Source organism: Rhinichthys klamathensis, unplaced genomic scaffold (assembly GCF_029890125.1).
Source record: "Rhinichthys klamathensis goyatoka isolate OS25496 unplaced genomic scaffold, OSU_Roscu_1.1 h1tg000452l_1, whole genome shotgun sequence".
NCBI classification, from domain to species: Eukaryota; Metazoa; Chordata; class Actinopteri; order Cypriniformes; family Leuciscidae; genus Rhinichthys; species Rhinichthys klamathensis.
In genome coordinates, this window is record NW_026606944.1 from 1,197,703 (window position 1) to 1,216,066 (window position 18,364).

General features: G+C 39.2%; 1 protein-coding gene across 1 annotated transcript; it reads right to left on the reverse strand.

The window, feature by feature from the left end:
* Positions 1-2,554: 2,554 nt before the first annotated feature.
* On the reverse strand, positions 2,555-9,347 carry LOC130071704 (tripartite motif-containing protein 16-like). The gene is made up of 6 exons (XM_056236565.1): positions 8,733-9,347; positions 6,804-6,899; positions 6,483-6,716; positions 5,921-6,080; positions 5,725-5,772; positions 2,555-3,276 (listed from the first exon to the last, which is right to left on the reverse strand). The coding sequence occupies exons 1-6, from the start codon at positions 9,300-9,302 to the stop codon at positions 2,729-2,731; spliced, it is 1,656 nt and encodes a 551-aa protein (XP_056092540.1). The 5' UTR covers positions 9,303-9,347; the 3' UTR covers positions 2,555-2,728.
* Between the last annotated feature and the right edge of the window lie 9,017 nt (positions 9,348-18,364).

An 18,364-nucleotide genomic window follows, 5' to 3' on the forward strand; every position in this document is an offset into this window, starting at 1 on the left:
ATATAAAGATATCTAAATGTATATTATCCGAGTAAAAGAAGACAAGGAAGAAGACTTTGAGATTTAGCCCCTCCTAAGTAGGAAGCAGCCTACGAGTTCTCACTGTAGCTCCCTCCAGTAGTCAACACGAAGCACGAGGTCTTGGTTAAAAAACGGGGTTGACATGATATGTTGTAGAAATAAAACCCCGTTTTTTAACCAAGACCTCGTGCTTCGTGTTGACTACTGGAGGGAGCTACAATGTGCACTATATTACATATTTATTCTAATTTTTACTTATATCATTAAAATAGTATAAAGTTGTTAAATTATACATAATGCAGTTTTTATTATAATGAGTAATACCAGCTGATAGGGCTCTCTGTAGCCTGTTTACAGCATTATGTGAGAATTTCTGTCTTGAGAGAAACATTTACAAATTGAAGAATTTGAAATTGAATAATTAAAATTGAAGTCCATTTTGTGGAGAAAAATCCTGAAATGTTTTCCTAAAAAAAAACTAATTTCTTTTCCACTGAAGAAAGAAAGACATGGACATCTTGGATGGCATTGGGGTCTGTAAATTATCAGGACATTTTGGGGTGAACTAATCCTTTAATTCATCGATTGATCAGCAGTACAGCCAAAACATTTGCATAACAAGTTTACTGTATTGTCCCCAATAATTATACACGATGCAAATATCTACATTACTTAAGCACACAATATGCCTGTCCGTAATACTGCTCTGCTTACACTGGTCTCACTGGGGCGTTGGGCAACATGTTTCCTCAACAGCCAAGCCTGCTTATGAGCGAGCCCTTTCTCCCCACTCCCATTTGGTTTGGGTTTGAGAAGCTTGGTGTATTGTGTCCGTAATGTTGTTGCTCTTGTTTTCACCTCCACTGAAAATATACACTGACACTGACATACACTGTGTTTCCTCTCTAAATTCAGCTAAACTAATATCATTAAATATTAGTAATATTATTCAAACAAACTATGTGCAATGCATCTTTTGTTAGACCAGAATGTAGCAGATGATATCGACCTAGATCTAATGTTTACATTTGCTAGCTAGTGCGCTAGCAATTTTCTAAACTCACTCGGTACGTTTAAATCTGAAGCGATCTCTCCCCAGCTCTTCTCTTTGTCGTTCCGGTTGTGGTACTCTTTTGAGGAGACATTAAATAGGCACTCGTACTGTTGCCACATCTCCACCATCCGTTCTTGCATCTCCGTTGTCCACCGGACCCGTACAGCTGCTGCTTTCGCGGTTGACATTTTCAAAAGTTCTGTCACTTCCGTCTCCTTGTAGACCTGTCTCTCATTGGCTATAGTGGAAGTACTAACGTAATCAGTCGCTTCATGCCCGATTTATAATCCTAGATATCAAACATGTTTGATATTATCGGGGCGGCCCTGATGTGTCTGCGAGCAGATCGGGAGGAGCAAGATTCGATCTCGGAACGCCTCACATTACCAGATAATGTGCGCCGAACATCGGAACTGATCGAGGTCCTCGACAAGATTTTTTCTCGGGAGGGGAAAATCAGGCATAAATCGGCCTAAAACTCCTGTAGTGTGAGCCAGGCTTTAGTGATGATAAATCCTGGTGTTTACAGCAGATGTTACTCATGATGGATGTTACCAGCTGTTTCCAGCAACCAAGACATCAGGAACATATTCACTACAATGGTTTGTTTACAGGGATCTCAAACAAAGTCAGTTATTTAAAACTATATTGTCAGTTATGTGAAATCTTAGTGATGGTTTAAGAAAATGTTCAAGTTCACTCTAAGCACCAAGACAATGAATCAAGAAACTGGATTTTTATTTTTGTAACAATCTTTCCTTCAGTTTTATTGTTTTTATCTAATCCACCAACAATTCCAATACAACAATTCTCAGGTAACGGGAGAAGAAGAGAGAAAACTTGTTAGAACTTGTTTTTATTACATGATCCAATCCGATTTCAGAGTCCTTTTTCTTTTTTTCTTTTGAACAAAAGTTTTTCAAGAATTGATCCAAGCCGAAAGCCAAAATCTGATCAGATTAGTTTTGAACAACTGGGCCTGAAAAGATGTGAATCTGGATCACAGTGATACAATCCTATTCTGCTTTAAAACAAATAGGCACAAATGTAAAATGGATGACCTGATCCTGGATAGCAAAATATGGGATCACAAATCTAGATCGTTAACCTGGTCTGTAAATTCAATCCTGTTCAGGAGGAGGTTTATTTAATGTAAACTGGATTAGATTATAATAATTATGCTCATACTTTCACTGATCAAGGGTTTACAGTATGATCAGATGATCTGGGTTTATATATTTTACATTTATTAATAAATTGACATTTATCAATTTTACAACAAATAACATTTTAATGAATCTTGTATGTGAACGTTCCAGTTGAAAGATCATTTTAACAGTAATATTTAAATGATTTATCTGACACTACAGTAAGAACTGAATGACTGATTACCATTAACACATTAGAGTTTGAGAAAAGCACAGATACACACCGTCACTCATCATGACTCACAAACACACACTGATCTGACTGTCTATATGAGGATTCATTACACACATTTATTCTGACATGTTATTTCACTGACAGAAGTTCAGCTGTAGAATTAATGTAATGAAGAGAAAATAAGAGACTCTATAACATCTCACTGTTACTGATTTATCATGCAGCTCAAAGCATTATGGGTAGAATCTCTCTACAGTCTGTTCTCATTCATCAACACAGTTTCACTGATGATCCAGGATAAACAGTAAACCCAGGATAGAGTGTGTGAGTGAATGTGGTCTGGACTGTGTGTATGAGGCTCATTGTGTCAGAGACGATGTAGAAGGACAGAGTTCCTGCACTGTGATCCACACACACTCCTATTCTCCTGTGATCCACACACACTCCTGTTCTCCTGCTGATGGACATTAAAGGGAGTTCAGTCTGGATGCTATTGTGTCTGAATGAGTAACTGGAGGAAGAGCAGATCAAACTCCAGGACTGATCATTAGATCCAAACCAACACTCAATACCCGATCCCTTCCTCCTGATGCTCTTATATGACACTGATATATACACACATCTCCCACTCCACTCAATCTCCCAGTAACAGCGTCCACACACTCTCTTTCTACACAACACCTGAGGACGCACATCAAATCTGTCTGGATGATCAGGATACGGCTGCTCTTTTCGAGTGTTAGTAATCACTCTGTTCCCCTTAGACAGACGGAGGTGTTTATGCACTGTGTTCGGATCCAGAGTGAACTGATGGGAATCTGATGGAGAGAAAACACATCAGAATCAGGAATTATGAATCTGTCTGATCTTTTATTATAGCTGAACTCTTCATGTTCAGTTTATCATCAGTGTCTCAATAGCCAAGTCACCTTTATTTATTTAGCGCGTTGTACAATACAGATTGTTTCAAAGCAGCTTTACAGTGATAACAGGAAAATAATGCAACAAAGTTTGTTTCGTCTGTACAGCAGATTTAGAAGAAAATAATGTCATTGTCCAGCTTAAGTTAATTCAGTGTTGATTCATTTCTGTTGTAAAAAAGTTATTAATTTAGTTAATTTATCTATAGAGCCGCTCTGGAGAAAACAGTGATGTCATCGTCCAGCTCGGTTCAGTTCTCATATAATGATGTCAATGCAGGAAGAGCAATAATAGGGCAGAGTTTACCAGATATCCTGTGCAAATCATCATTTACATCAGTGTATCATTTACTGAATATTAATGTTATATTAATATATTAATTCTGGTTATTATTCTGTTTATTATTAAAATGTTCTGGGTCAGTATACAATTCTATTTTAAAATAAACTGATACTTTAATTCAGCAAAGATCCATTAAATTGATTAAACGATGAGTGTAATACTTGATCTACAAGGTTTTTAATCATTGTTGGTGATTTTCAGTGCTGTGGCCTTTGAGGATCTTGAGCTTTCTTTACATTTCTCTGTTTCCTCAAAGTTTAAAGAGATTTGTTACAAAATCCTGTTTAGTATAAATCCATAGTGGAATTTTTACAGAAGAGATTTCAGTTTGTTCTTACTTTCCTGAAGCTTTTTACTACTGTGATTTACCTCTGAATGAGTCAATTCCATTTCAAATCTTGCTTTTTTTGGATGTGATGAAATTTTAATAAAATAAAATAATTTTATTAAATTAATTTAATAAAGACATTTAAACATTTCTATTTCAGTCTTACCAGATATCCTGTGCAAATCATCATTTACATCAGTGTATCATTTACTGAATATCAATGTTGGTTATTATTCTGTGTTCATTATAATTATGCCTATTATATTTACACCATTCAAATATTTGGGGTCAGTGCGATTAAAAAAAAAGAAACTGATACTTTAATTCAGCAAAGATCCAATAAATTGATTTAACGATGAGTAACACTTTCATTTACAACGGTTTTAATCATTGTTGGTGATTTTCAGTGCTGTGGCCTTTGAGGATCTTGAGCTTTCTTTACATTTCTCTGTTTCCATAATCCATAGTGGAATTTTTACAGAAGAGATTTCAGTTTATTTTTCCTTTCCTGAAGCTTTTTACTACTGTGATTTTACCTCTAAATCGTGGATGAATGTTTTTAATTGGCTTTCAGTGAAAAATAATCATATTTATCCATTAGTTTTAGAAGATATCCTGTTTTTGAAGAATATGTTGAATCCACAGTTTTGTCCTGATTTACATCTTTGTTAAAGTCACGAGTCAACATTTCAAATCTTGCTTTTTTTGGATGTGATGAAATTTTAATTAAGTCATTTAAACATTTCTGTTTTAAATAATTTAAAATAACTCACATTTCTATTTTAATTTCATATTTCTATTTCAGTCTTTCCATTTAAAAAAATCCATATAAAAAACATCTCCTCACGTTCCACGTTTTTATTCTACATTTTAAAATACAGTATATTCAAAAATAAAATTATTCTTTAAAATTCTAGTGATATTTCACAATATTATTGTTTTTTTTTTTCCTGTATTTTGGGATCAAATAATAGGAGAGACTTCTTTCAAAAGCATTAAAAAACTCTTACCGACCCCAAACGTTTGATCTGTGGTGTATATTATATATTTTTATTACAGGGATGGAAGTAACGAGTTACAACTACTCACGTTACTGTAATCAAGTAGTTTTTTGGGTACTTGTACTTTTAGAAGTATATTTTTAAGTCTTATTTTACTTGTACTTAAGTACAGATTAAGGTAATTAATTTACTTCGCTTCACACATGCATTCATAGGCACGCAGAGTAACGGCCATCCGCCTCCCAAGTTTCATCAAAAATCCTCCCAATCCCCTCTTCTGCTGTCTACCACTTCATTCACCATATTTTATTATTTTATGCAATCAAAAACACTCTAGCTTCGTATCTCTCTGTTCAAATCCTTCCTTCCCGCTATGCCAGAAAGCTGCTGTCATTTGCTGACAGAAAGCATGAAATTACCGTAATAAGCAGCATATTGCAGAAAAGCGCATTTTGTCTACTGTCAGGGGCTTTTAATGGTTTTGATAGTGCAAACGATTGAAGAGTAAAATGAATCACATCACGGTAAAATGAATACATCTTGCTGGTATGTGTCGGCGACGACGGTTTACTATATCAATTCTAAATCTCTTCTGTCATGTTTTCTTTCTCCTTCTACAGGAAGAACATGAAGACACTCAGTGAGTTTCTCTGCTGGTTTTCTAAGTGACTTACATTGTAGGAAGTCGTTCCTGGTTCTGGGAACAATGTTGGTGAAAGTGACTGTGGAAATGAAGACATGAAGAGTGTGATTATCATGAGAGAAAATGATCCCTGCATCCGTTCCTAAGACATTTCTAATATGATCTTCTACATGATATGAGATGATGGAGGATGATTTCTGAGAGCTGATGGATCTCCAGGACTTTACCTCTGTCAGAGATCTTCTTCAGCTCCTCTTTGCAGAAATCCTCCAGTTTGTCTCTCAGCTGAAGGACAGATTCTCTCACGACATCAAAAGAGGAGAGGGAACTGAAGAGATCGTCATTTACGTCTGTAGATTCAGGAGGAGCTGAGAGAGACTGGAAACTCTACAGAAAACAGAAATCAAAGCTCATCACCTCCACACTTCATCAATAACCTGCACTACTGGCAGATCTGAGCGGCTCTTGTTGATCTTTAGTAGTGAAACTGGTGCCATCAACTTCATGGATTTCACATTGTTATAAAAAAGGTTTGAACTTTTTGTTTGGAAGCTCAATATATCTTTCAGAAAAAAATGTTTCCTCAGAGATTTCCAGAGCTGAACTGCATTTGTAAGTGCATCTCTTTCAATAGAAGAAGATCAGATGAGAGTCTGACTGATGATGATATAATAACCGAACACACAGATCAACACTTCAGTCAACGGCTCATTCTGCTCTCATGAAATGTTTCTCTGTGAGTCTCTTGCTCAAGTCCACTATGCCCCTGTTCTTCTAGATCTCTGTTACCTGCAGGAACTGGATGTGATCCTGTGTGTGTGAAAGCTGCTCCAGCTCAGCGTCTCTCCTCCTCAGATCATTGATCTCCTGCTCCAGTCGCTCCAGTCGTCCTTCAGCTCGACTCACTGCAGTCTTTTCCTGATCTCTCATCCGCTGTGTCGCCTCAGAGCAGCTTCTCTCAATGGAGCGGATGAGCTCAGTGAAGATCCTCTCACTGTCCTCCACTGCTGTCTGTGCAGAGCGCTGTTACACACACACATCACAATCACACAGTGGCTTCAGTGAGTCCTGACTGAGACGTCTCAAACTTCTCTTCTTCTCCAGACTCACCTTATGAGACGCCACAGCCTCTCTCAGCCGCTGAAGATCTTTCTCTCTCTGCTGGATCCTCTGCTGGAACGACCTCTGCGTCTTCTTGAGCTGGTGCTAAAGGACAAACCAATGACAGGAGAAACATCACATTAATCATCAGGTAAACAGATATGAATCCAGTGTCAGTGAAGTGGTGCGATTGAGGGGTTAAAGGTCTTGCATGATAAGATTATAGGTTCATTCAGAAGGTGAACTTATGTAAGTATGCGAGGCCTGGTTAGTAGTGTGTTGTCGGCTGTTAAAGAGACACTTTTTACCAACTCGAATCTAAACCCTATTTCCTAATGCAGACTAACTTGATGGATAAAATGTACTTTTAACACTATTCCTCAACAGTATAAAACCTCAATCTTTTGTTGTGTTCTCACCACTTTTATAACGACTGCTTTCTGAACCATGCAGTTTGATGCAGGTCAGATGTTATAGATGTCACAAACAACCTTGTAACAATCAGATCAAAGTCATCGAGTGGAGGCGGAGCCGTTCATAGAAAAAACATTTAAATATGTAATTTTGGTGAGATCTCATTTCAAAGATGAGTTTTAAGGGATAAAATGATTGACTACAGAGCGATTTTAAAGGGGTCATATAATGCCATTTTTGTACAAGCTAATATGATTCTTTAGGGTCTAAATTAAAAGTTTGTAATATACTTTAATTAAAAATTCTCATTAGTATTGCAAGAAAACACTTATTTTACCTGGTCAAAAACAGCTCTGTTTTCAGCACGCCGTTTCAGTGTTTATGCCTTTAAATGATCATGAGCTTTGCTGACTCCGCCCCTCTGTTCTGTGCGTCACCAGAGCCGGCTCTGGCGTACACCGTTTGAAACACAATAATAACACATAACCATAACGCGTTGTTCAGTATAAACGTGGGATTATGCATTATATTGAGAACGTCATTCATAGAAAACATGCCGTAATGTACCCTGAGTGTAAACCTTAGACGCATTCATTGTGAAGCATGCAGCTAGCGATTTACAAGGATTAATATAAATAGTAATATAAAGTTTAATAAAACGTTACACTCACTTCAGTTGTTCTAGAGGTTCAGCAGGAACACGAATATCTGCTACCGATCCTTTCTTCAGGAGCTGCTTCTTAGCAAAACCAGCTTTATACTGATCCTCGTTTATAAAGCAGTCTGGTGTGTGAAATGATTCGCGCAAACATGAGCATTGACGTTGCTCGTGGGGAATATTCCCTTCGAAAACAAACTCAGCCACTGCGTCTTCAGCGGTTCGGATTTAGGAACATTAAAATGACTGTGTTCGTTATTACACCCAAGAACAGAACACCACAATCGCTTAGACGCCATTCTGCTCATAGACAGAGCTCCAGCATATCAACAATGACCACGCCGATCCGCGCTGACTATGATTGACAGCTAGCGAGGGCGGGTCTGTGTTGAAACGCGGCTGTCGCGGCTGTCAATCAACAATCGTGGGAGGGGCGTCCGTTTTATTTACGTCACAAAAACGAACGGCTCAATTTAAGACAGGGGAAAACATATAAGGAGATTAAAACAAAACCACTGGATGGATTTTTATCATTATATGATGGTTGTGTACAGACACTGCCAACACACATTTCAGTACAATCAACTTGTAAAAGTGCATGTACCATTATATGACCCCTTTAAGCATTGGTGGTGGTTGAGGAATGTATGTAAAGCGCTTTGATGTGCAGAGAAAAAAGCGCTATATAAATTTAATGAATTATTATTAATATTATATTGTTGTAGTGTAAACATACCTAAAACAGAGTTTTAAAGCTGACAGAGGGTGAGAACAGACATTAAATAATATAAATGTATTCTAGTAGACCCCATAAACAACATTATGAGCCTGTAAATGAGGATAATGGGACGTCTGTAATTTCATACCTGATTCTCTGTCCTCTGTGCTGCAGCTGATACAGTGTCGTGGTTTTTATGTTCATCCATACACAGCACACATATACACTTCTGATCAGTGCGGCAGAAAACCTCGAGGATCTTGTCGTGTTTCTGGCAGATCATCTCCTGCAGTCGTCCAGTGGCATCAGTCAGATTGTGTGTCTTTCCTTTAAACCAACTCTCATGTTGTTCAAGGTGATTCTGACAGTAAGAGTTCAGACACACCAGACAGGACTTGACGGCTTTGTGTTTTCTTCCAGTACAGACGTCACACTGCACATCTCCAGCTCCAGCGTAACAGTCAGCAGCAAGTTTAGTCTTCTTCAGTTTCTCCACCATTTCAGCCAGAATGGTGTTTTTAGCTAAAGCAGGTCTTGGCCTGAAGGTCTGTCTGCACTGAGGGCAGCTGTAGACTCTCTTCTCATCCTCCTGATCCCAGCAGTCTGTAATACAGATCTTACAGTAACTGTGTCCACAGTGGATAGTCACTGGATCCTTCAGGAGATCCAGACACACTGAACACATGAACTCATCCTGAGATATTCTGGCTTCTGCCATTTTACAGCATGAAGACAGAGACACACAAACACACAACAGCTCAACTACACTTCAGTTTCACTTTCCCTGAACTCATGTGATTCCTGTTTCCTGGTTCTGTTTGAGTGACGTAAATAGGTGAAAGGTGCAAAACAGGTGTGTCTGTAAATCAGTGTGACAAGGCATGATGGTAATTACAGGCAACTTTAGCACACAAAGAAAACACATTTTTAAACCACGTTTGTACTCACTTCTTCTCAACCCACACTGAATGTTGTTGCACTTTCAGTTTATAATAAAATAAAAGCATGAAATAAAAGATTGGCTATATTCAAATTTTCTGAAACTCAACATGGACAAAACTGAGATCTTATTTATTGGAACTCCGTCACTTACTAGCAATATTTCTACTGATTTCACCTTTGAGATGTTTTTCTTTTATTTGGATGGGACAGTGCATATTGATGAACGTACAATATAAGTTGATGTAAATACGCCGGATTTACAATGTTATTACAATGGTAATTTTCATCTGTAGTCCCAGACATAGAACCCCCCCCACAAAACAGGCCACAAAACACATATTGATTATTTCTTCACAAGACTTTTGAAAATTGTATCACATAGCCTAGAATATTTGCTCCAAAACTATGTGAGAATCATCCTGACTACTCATTCAGATAAGTCAATAAAGTCTTTTATAATGTGTATGACGTGTTTAGTGTGAGAAAGCTTTATGCGAGGAGGCGTGATCTCTCATTAATATGTATGGCATTTCACACCTGAGAAAGACAAAGACCCTCCCATAATGGCCCTATTAGGTGCTATCAGGCCCCATTACGAGGAGCCTTGCACAAAGAATGAGGAGATTTAAAAAAGAATGGCTTTAAAAATAAATAAACACCTGTGAACATGCTGATATCAAGAGAAACTATATGGCTGGACGATTTTGGGCATGCATTGTAGATTTTTCTGGTTAAAATAGCTTTTTAATTATACACACACACACACACACACACACACTGCTTAGAATTAGAAGTGAACACACCTTTAGGGACGTGAATAATGTCCCTGAATTCTTTGTGAATGAATAATGTATCGCAAATAATTAAACGTTCTTCTTTAAAATACAGGGTGCATACGTCTGGACACTTCTATCCCCAGAAACTCCTAACAAAAGCTGATGTCTTTATTTTGAAGCTTATTTGAAGCTTATTTGATGCTTATTTGATTTGAAAAACTTTATCCAAAACTAGTCAACGAAATTTTGTCTTTTATTTCGTCTGTAACAGTGCGTATCTGTGCGTTTATTCATTCATACACACACACACGCACACACACACAGAGAAACATGATTCACATTTAAACAGTATGCTATCTGTCCGTTTACAGACACTAACGTTATTCTATATCGCGATTAGAACAAAGCACTTGCATAAAACACTTACACTTCTCAGCTGAATCTGTTGCTCCTCCTCGAAGTGAAAATAAACCCAGTGGTAAATGTCCCAGGATTGTTCCTCATAGCTGCGCAAGACGACAGTAGATTAATCTGACTAAAAAATAATGTGTGTTTTCAGAGTTTATGGGCGTTAACGCGTCTCAATGTGTTGCTTCACATATTTGCATTTGAATAGCGCGTGCTCTCCGTGGGCGTGTCACATTACCAGAGATAATCAGCTGAGAGAACGATAATGAGACGGGCTGACACGTCTATCTTTTTATATAGATGACATAAACGGAGAATATTAATTTTAGTTTTGAATCGGATCATTTAAAAGTACAAACTCAAATGATTTAAAAGATATATTGCTTATGGCTGGGTGAATAGTATTAGCTGAGTTGTGTTGAAGATTAGGGACGTGCTCCAGAAAAAAAGTTCACGGTGACTGAGAGGCAGAAGTCACACCCTGTTTATTTTTTTATTTATTTTACAAAAGCACAATATTTTATTTCGATTGTATGTGGGCACATAAAAAAGTAGACATTTAACACATTATTTTCTCATATTTCTTAACTCTATATGAACAGAAATGATGGTAGTACTTTAAGTCTATTTTTCTGCTATGTGAAAAAAACGAGCAAAACGGGCCGGCGCGTTTCTGGTCCCCAGAGGGTTAAAGTGCGTATTTTAAAATCCTTGTGCAAAGACATCCCAAAATGCGTGTTATAATTATATAAATCTACCTATCTGAAAGTGCCTATGCATAGTTCTTACCTAATGTTCAGTTTTTATTGTTATTGAGCAATCTTTTAAGCTTTTTCTTAAACGAAACAAAAGTGGGGCTACCTCTAATTTCCGTTGGCATACTGTTCCAATTTGTGCAGCCTTTAGTAGAGCGGACGTTTTGTGCAAAAGTAGACTTTCTAAATTGTACTTCACAATCCCCCCGAGATTTCCATTACACGAGAGTAGATGTTAAAACTTCATGCTGATTTGTACTCGGCTTTCGCCAATATAAGCACAAACTAAGACGTAGCTTTACAGTAAACTATGCTTCTCCATCCATTTACGCTTCTTTCCACATGGTGGTGTGACTCCCCTTCTGTCCGGCGTTAACGGCTGCAGTGTACTTGGCGCGTCAGCACACACGACGGCTGCAACTACAGGACCAGCACGACATCCGTCTGGATTGAGCCGAGTAGGGGACATCTCTAGGGTCTTCAAGTGGGCACCTTCCGTCCTCAGTGTTTCGTCGACTAGCCCACGACACCTCAAGAGGGCTCGACAGTGACTCTGGCGTCCCAGAGTCACCCCCCTCCGTCCCCCACTCAACTCATCCCAGCTTACTGACCTCTACATCCCTCCTGCTGCTGAGACCTAACCACAATCTCACAATCTCTACGCAACCCGACCATACGCGCCAACCCGTTTGACTAAGGCTGCCGAGCCCCACTGGTGCGTTAATATGCAGTTTCAGTGGCAACGGTTCCGTATGGCATACCACCTACCGCAAAACACAATATCTGCCCAACCACCCGTCATTCACGCAATATCCACAGGAACGTATACAAATAAACCAACAGACTCTTCAAGTTTTCAAGAATTCTACGAAACCGTAGCGTGGCGGCCTGTACACAGCCAGCTAGAATCTCTCCGTCTCAACCACAGCCAGTTGCTGCTCCTTTCTGCTGCTTCAGATAAGTTCTTGACCTATAGTAATTGACCTAGTACTAGTCTCGCTGTTTCTCTTTTTAATAAAATCCTCCAGGGGTGCTGGGGCCATTCCATTCATTGATCTAGATATAAGACAGCTACTTTTAAATACTTTAAGATTTTCAAAACTTAGGAGTTGATACTTCTCTAAAATTGAACAAAGGTGAAATGACTGTGGTTTCCTACCAAATACCTTAACTGCTTTTTTGTAGAGTTGATCAATGGGTTTTAGTCCAGTGACACCAGCAAATGACCAGACTCTGAAGCAGTATTCGATGTAAGAAAAAAATCATACAATGGAGATAGGATTTAGCAGCCTCTGTTGTAATGAAAGACCTGATTTGTTTGTTATTATGTAAATTAAATTTTATAGCATTGGTTCCCTTTTTTATGTGTTGTGTGTAAGTGAGGTTTGAATCTAGTATAACCCCAAGGTACTTAAACTGAGTTACCAACTCCAATTCCTCTCCTCCCAAAAACACAGAAGATCTACTTCTTGTTGATGGTTGTTCAGTGGGTGTCTTACAGTCAAATTTTACAGTATTTGGCATCACATGTTTTTTTTGTAAACATCATAACAACGGTCTTTTTAGTGTTAAGAATGAGACAGATTTTACTTAACCAGTTTTGATCTTTGGTTAGTGCATTTGTGAGGTTTGTTGCTATTATCTTTGCATCTTTACCATCTATGAAGATCACAGCGTCATCCGCTTACATCTGTACATTAAGGTCCGGACAGACAGCTGGAAGATCGTTAATGTACATTGAGAATAATAAAGGCCAGAGAATTGAGCCTTGCGGAACTCCAACATGATTGCTAAGGGAAGGGGATTTGACTGCATCTATATTAACACATTGTGCTCTATTAGATAAGTATGATTGAAACCATGATATAGCATCTGTAGAGAAGTTAAAGTGTGTGAGCTTGGTCAGAAGTATTTGATGGTTGACTGCAGGGCCGGATTGGGACTCATTTTCAGCCCTGGAGTTTCATGCCTTAGACCGGCCCACTTTAGTTCACGACTGACTATATTAAAATAATGTAATTAAAACCTCTGAATATAAGTATGCAATAGTGGACAATTTTTTCAAAAATATCATATTTTCCAATGCAGTGCAAACACAGTAGCCTAAGTTTTGCTTCACAGTGAAGATTTATTAAGAACAGTAAATAACAGGACAGAATCAGAATCTATTTTCTGTAAGAATTAGTATTCATAAATATCCAAACATTGAAATGAAGAAAAAAAAATCTAACAAAAACAAATATATAAAACAAAATAAAAAATAAAGATTAAAATAAAATGTATTGCAATTTCTAATGACTTTCTAATTGCTTCATCTCTTTTTCCTCTGGATAAGTTTAGCTTCAAGGAAACATGGACAACCCTAAAACATTAATAAACGCCTGAGCAGAGCACTGGTCTCTGCAACTTTATCTATCACGGTGTCATTGTCCAAAGACATGAGAATTTCTTTCTCAGTGCACATGAGCATGAATGCCTCAAGGTTCTTCTGGGTTAAAGTCCTCCTGAGCCTGTTTTTTATGAATTTCACTGTTGAGAAGCTTCTCTCACAGGCTACTTGAGTGATGGACAGTGTTAATAGCAACTTGTAGGCAAGTCCAATCACATGGTAGGCATCAGTTAGAAGATTGTACTGAGAGAGAATGAGATGAACACAAATTACACAGTTTTTACAGAAGGAACAAGTTTTGCTCTCTAGTTCAACATCCTGCTGTTCCATGGAAGGATCCTCATCACCTCCTTGTGGGATTTCACTAGCTGTCCTGACAATGTAACCCTCCAGAGGGGACATCTTTAGTCTGTCCCACTGAGATGCAAGGCTGTACAGTTCACCACATAATGTGCCAACTGTAGCCCTGTCGTCAAACCTAAGCAGACATTTGCTTATTTCTTCCAGAGCTGAGCTGGGGAGTCCATTTTCCCTCACATGAGCAAAGTTTCTAGGGTCTAAACAGGCAAAATCTGAGCAAAGCTTTGCATTAGCAGAAAACCTCCTTTGGATACTGCCTGTTACTGTGTCTACAATGACATTGTGTACTTTTACCTCAAAGTCAGTATCAGCTGATGCTAGCTGCTCATCTTCTGCAAGCTCTCCTGGCATTCTTTTTTTTCTTCTGACCCTTCTCTCAGAAAAGGCAGCCTGCACTACAAGCTCACACTCTTCCTCCTCTTGCAACTTTCCATTTGCCCACTTCACAAACTCATCAGCTGCACTCTTAACTCCTTCAAAGTCCCTAGCACACTTCCTGAGACCCTCCTCTGTCCCCTCAACCAGACGTTGAGCTGTGATGATATCCATTCCCTTTGTCTGTAAGTATTTTGAAAGGGGAGATGTAAGCTCAAAAATGCAAAGGAAGAGTTGAGCAGTGACCACTGTCTCATACTTCAAAAAGCTTTCTATGAATCCCTTTGCCTTGGCCCTCACAGTTGGCTTTTGTGTACGGTCATCTATAATGGTGTCTAAAGTCATAAGCACTTTAAAAAATAAGCCTCCCTGAGGATTCCCGAAGCACCCAAACACTTTACTTAGTGCCTGATCCTTAGCCCACCACCTAGTTGGCCCTATTGGGCACAGTCATCTGTGATGCTTGTCCTGACTCTTCTCCTCCCACTTCTGCATGCGCTTGTATGACTCTCTTAAAAAAAACTGCTAAATCGTTAAGCAGTGAAAACAGAGACGCACTTTCCACAACACTGCCTGTTGTCTCTGCCAGTACAAGATTCAAAAGATGTGCATAACACCAAATATGAACCTGATTGGGGGAATGCTCAGAGAGGAGTGTAGAAAACCCCCTAAACTGACCCTGCATATTAGCTGCACCATCTGTTGAGTTGCCCACACATGTGCCAATGTCAATATTAAGGTTCATTAGCACTTTTTTCAGAAGCTCTACAAAATTCTGGCCAGTAGATGACTCACAGTCCACCATAGCAATCAGTCTTTCGTGAATGACATCGGTTACATATCGAACTATGATTGAACACTGGTCTTTGGAGGTGATATCTTGGGTTGTGTCAATTTGAACTGAAAACATGCCAGCTTGTCTCACTTCTTCTGCTATAGTCACCTTTATCAGTTGGCTAATGACATCCACAACTTTATTTATTGTCTCTTTTAACAGCAGAGTAACTAGAGCGCCTCTGCCTTTTGCACCAGTTTCATGCTGCTTTTTGCTGTTTTCAATGCAAGTGTTAACATGCTGTTGGAAGCAAATGTCATATCTACTCAAGAGTAGAATCAACTCCAGGACGTTGCCATGATTAACAGCAATGTTTTCTAAGCTATAACCTGCCTCTTCTTTATCTCCCCTGTAGCTAAGGGCACATTTGCCTATGACTTTAACAACGTCCACTATACGCTCCATCACCTGCCGTTTCTTTTTCACTTGCTCAGCACGTAATGACATTTGGTTGCCAGTCAACAGGCTTTTCACATCTGCCTTTTGTATTTTCAGAAAGTAAGCATTGCACTATCTCTGTGTGTCTTACTTTTTTCATGTTCCACTATCCTTTGGTGAATGTGTTTCCAGTCTTTCATGCCTCCCTTTATGAAAGGGCCATCACTTAGCAAAGTTGCAAATGCCAAACAAACTGAACAGTACAGAGATTGTTTTGTTTTTTTCACAGTAAGTTAGCCACTTGGTGTTTGTTCCATCTTTGCTATTGAAAACCTTTGGTATAGGAACATTTGGGATTTGTTGAGGATGATAAGAAAAAAATGTATGTATATCCTGTGACTGAGGTCGAGCAAAGTAATCAAAACTATCAACAGAATCATCTTTATCTGCCTTGTCCCTAGCTTGTGGTTCTGGGTTCTGCTGCTGAATTGTTGCCTCTGCTATCTGTCCCTGAGTCGACTCTGCTCTCCCTTTCACACTTCCTTCTGTATCCCTAGACTCGAGTGCACCTGTATTTAATCACAATAAAAGCATATTGTAATATTTAACATATTTGACATGGAAAGCACGTTCAAATTAAATTAAATCAAATCAAATCAAATAAAAATTTCCAAATGGCAAAATATGCAGGCTTAATTCTTATGACTTTTATCCTATTCCCTTTCAATCGTGGGCTTTGTATATTCATTATCGTTTGTGTAGAACTTTCCATCAGGTATAACTAGTGTTTACATATATAATATATATTAGAGATGGATGTTATTGTAACGGAGCAGGCTCCCGCACCACCTCCTCTTCACCACCGGAGGGAACCGTCTCCGGAATATTAACTTTACCCATCGAACTCCAATTCCCATCATGCCTCATACCTGGGACTGATTGCACTCACACCTGCACCTCATTCACACACACTCAAATAAGCCTCATTCACACACTCATTCAGTGCGAAGTCTTGATCTGCCCCGGCCATCATTTCTGAGCGTTATTTCCCGAGTTTTGATTCCTGTGTTTGATCTTGGATTGTTTATCGTTGCTGACCCTTCTCTGCCTGCCCTGACCCCGGACTGTTTACTGGACTCTGATTCTTCTCTGCCTGCCTCGACCCTTTGCCTGTTTACCTGGTTTGTCTCAGCCTTGCCTTCTCTGTTCTGTTTGCCACTGTTGGACCCTGCCTGTTTTGATTATTCTAATAAATGCTGCAAATGGATCCTCCTGACTCCGCCTCATCACAACAGAAGACTTCGCCAACACTCGATCCAGCAGCAGTCATGCAGCTCGGCACTGAGGTGTCTGCTCAAGCTTCCCAGTTATCCTTGCATCACCATCAGCTGAGCCGACTCACTTCTCTCACCGAGGATCTGGTTCAATCACTGCAAAGCTTGCGAATATCAACCTTCAGCGCGCCCGCTGAACATTCACAAGGTGTATCTTCCCACGCTGTCAACACTTCCGGCCACCCTCGTCTTGCTTTCCCTGAGAAATTTGATGGCAACCCAACCAAATGCAAAGGTTTTCTGCTACAGTGCACGCTTAACCTCGATCAGCAACCATCATTCTACCCCAATGATGCTGGACGTATTGCATTCGTTTGTTCACTACTCACCGGAAAGGCATTAGAATGGGCTACGGCAGTTTGGAGACCCGATGGTTCTGCATTTCCCTCATTCATGGGGTTTCTGCAGCAATTCCGTGATGTCTTTGAACACTCCACTGCAAAAGGGAATCCGGGAGAACAGTTGTTAACCCTCTGGGGTCGACAATCACGCCGGCGTGATCTGCTCGCTTTTTTTCTTATCAGTGCAAAAGAGACTCAAAATACTCAGTTGATTTTGATCTTACATTTAAGTGTTATACATCATTAGATTCTGTTAAGTTTCGATTTTTTTTTTTGTGGATACTCACAATAAAAACAAAGTGTTGTGCTTTTCACCAAATAAAGAAAAACAAACATGATGCGAGTTCTGCGTTCTCTCTGTCAGTGAAGTCCATTCTGAAACGCGTCCTAAGATTAACTGTAACTCCGCGATTACTTGTCACACAGGCACGAGAGATTTTTCTTTATGAAGCTTGAATTCTCTTCTTTTAAATGATGTAATTTATATAAAAAACAAATATTCTCAGTTTATGCAATCTGTATGAAAAGAGAGTGCTGTCAGTATTTTTTTCCCCAGCTCATTACACTTCATTACGCGTTAATCTGACACGCCCACGGAGGACGCGCGCTATTCAAACGCAAATGTAGAGGCAAGCCATGACAATGCCCACATCAGCTGTTCCACCGCGGCGGTAAAATGTGGGGTGTATTTGCTGCCTTTTACCGCTAAGAGGCGCTACAATCATAGACTCTGAAAAGTGTTCGTTTATTCCGGTTTATTCTCTCTAATGCGTAATCTGCTGCCGCACCGCGGCTGATTCAGAGCAATTGAAAGCTGGTAGCAGATGAATTCAACAAGTGAAACGTAGTTAAAATAATTCATAATCACAATACTGAAATTAGGCTAC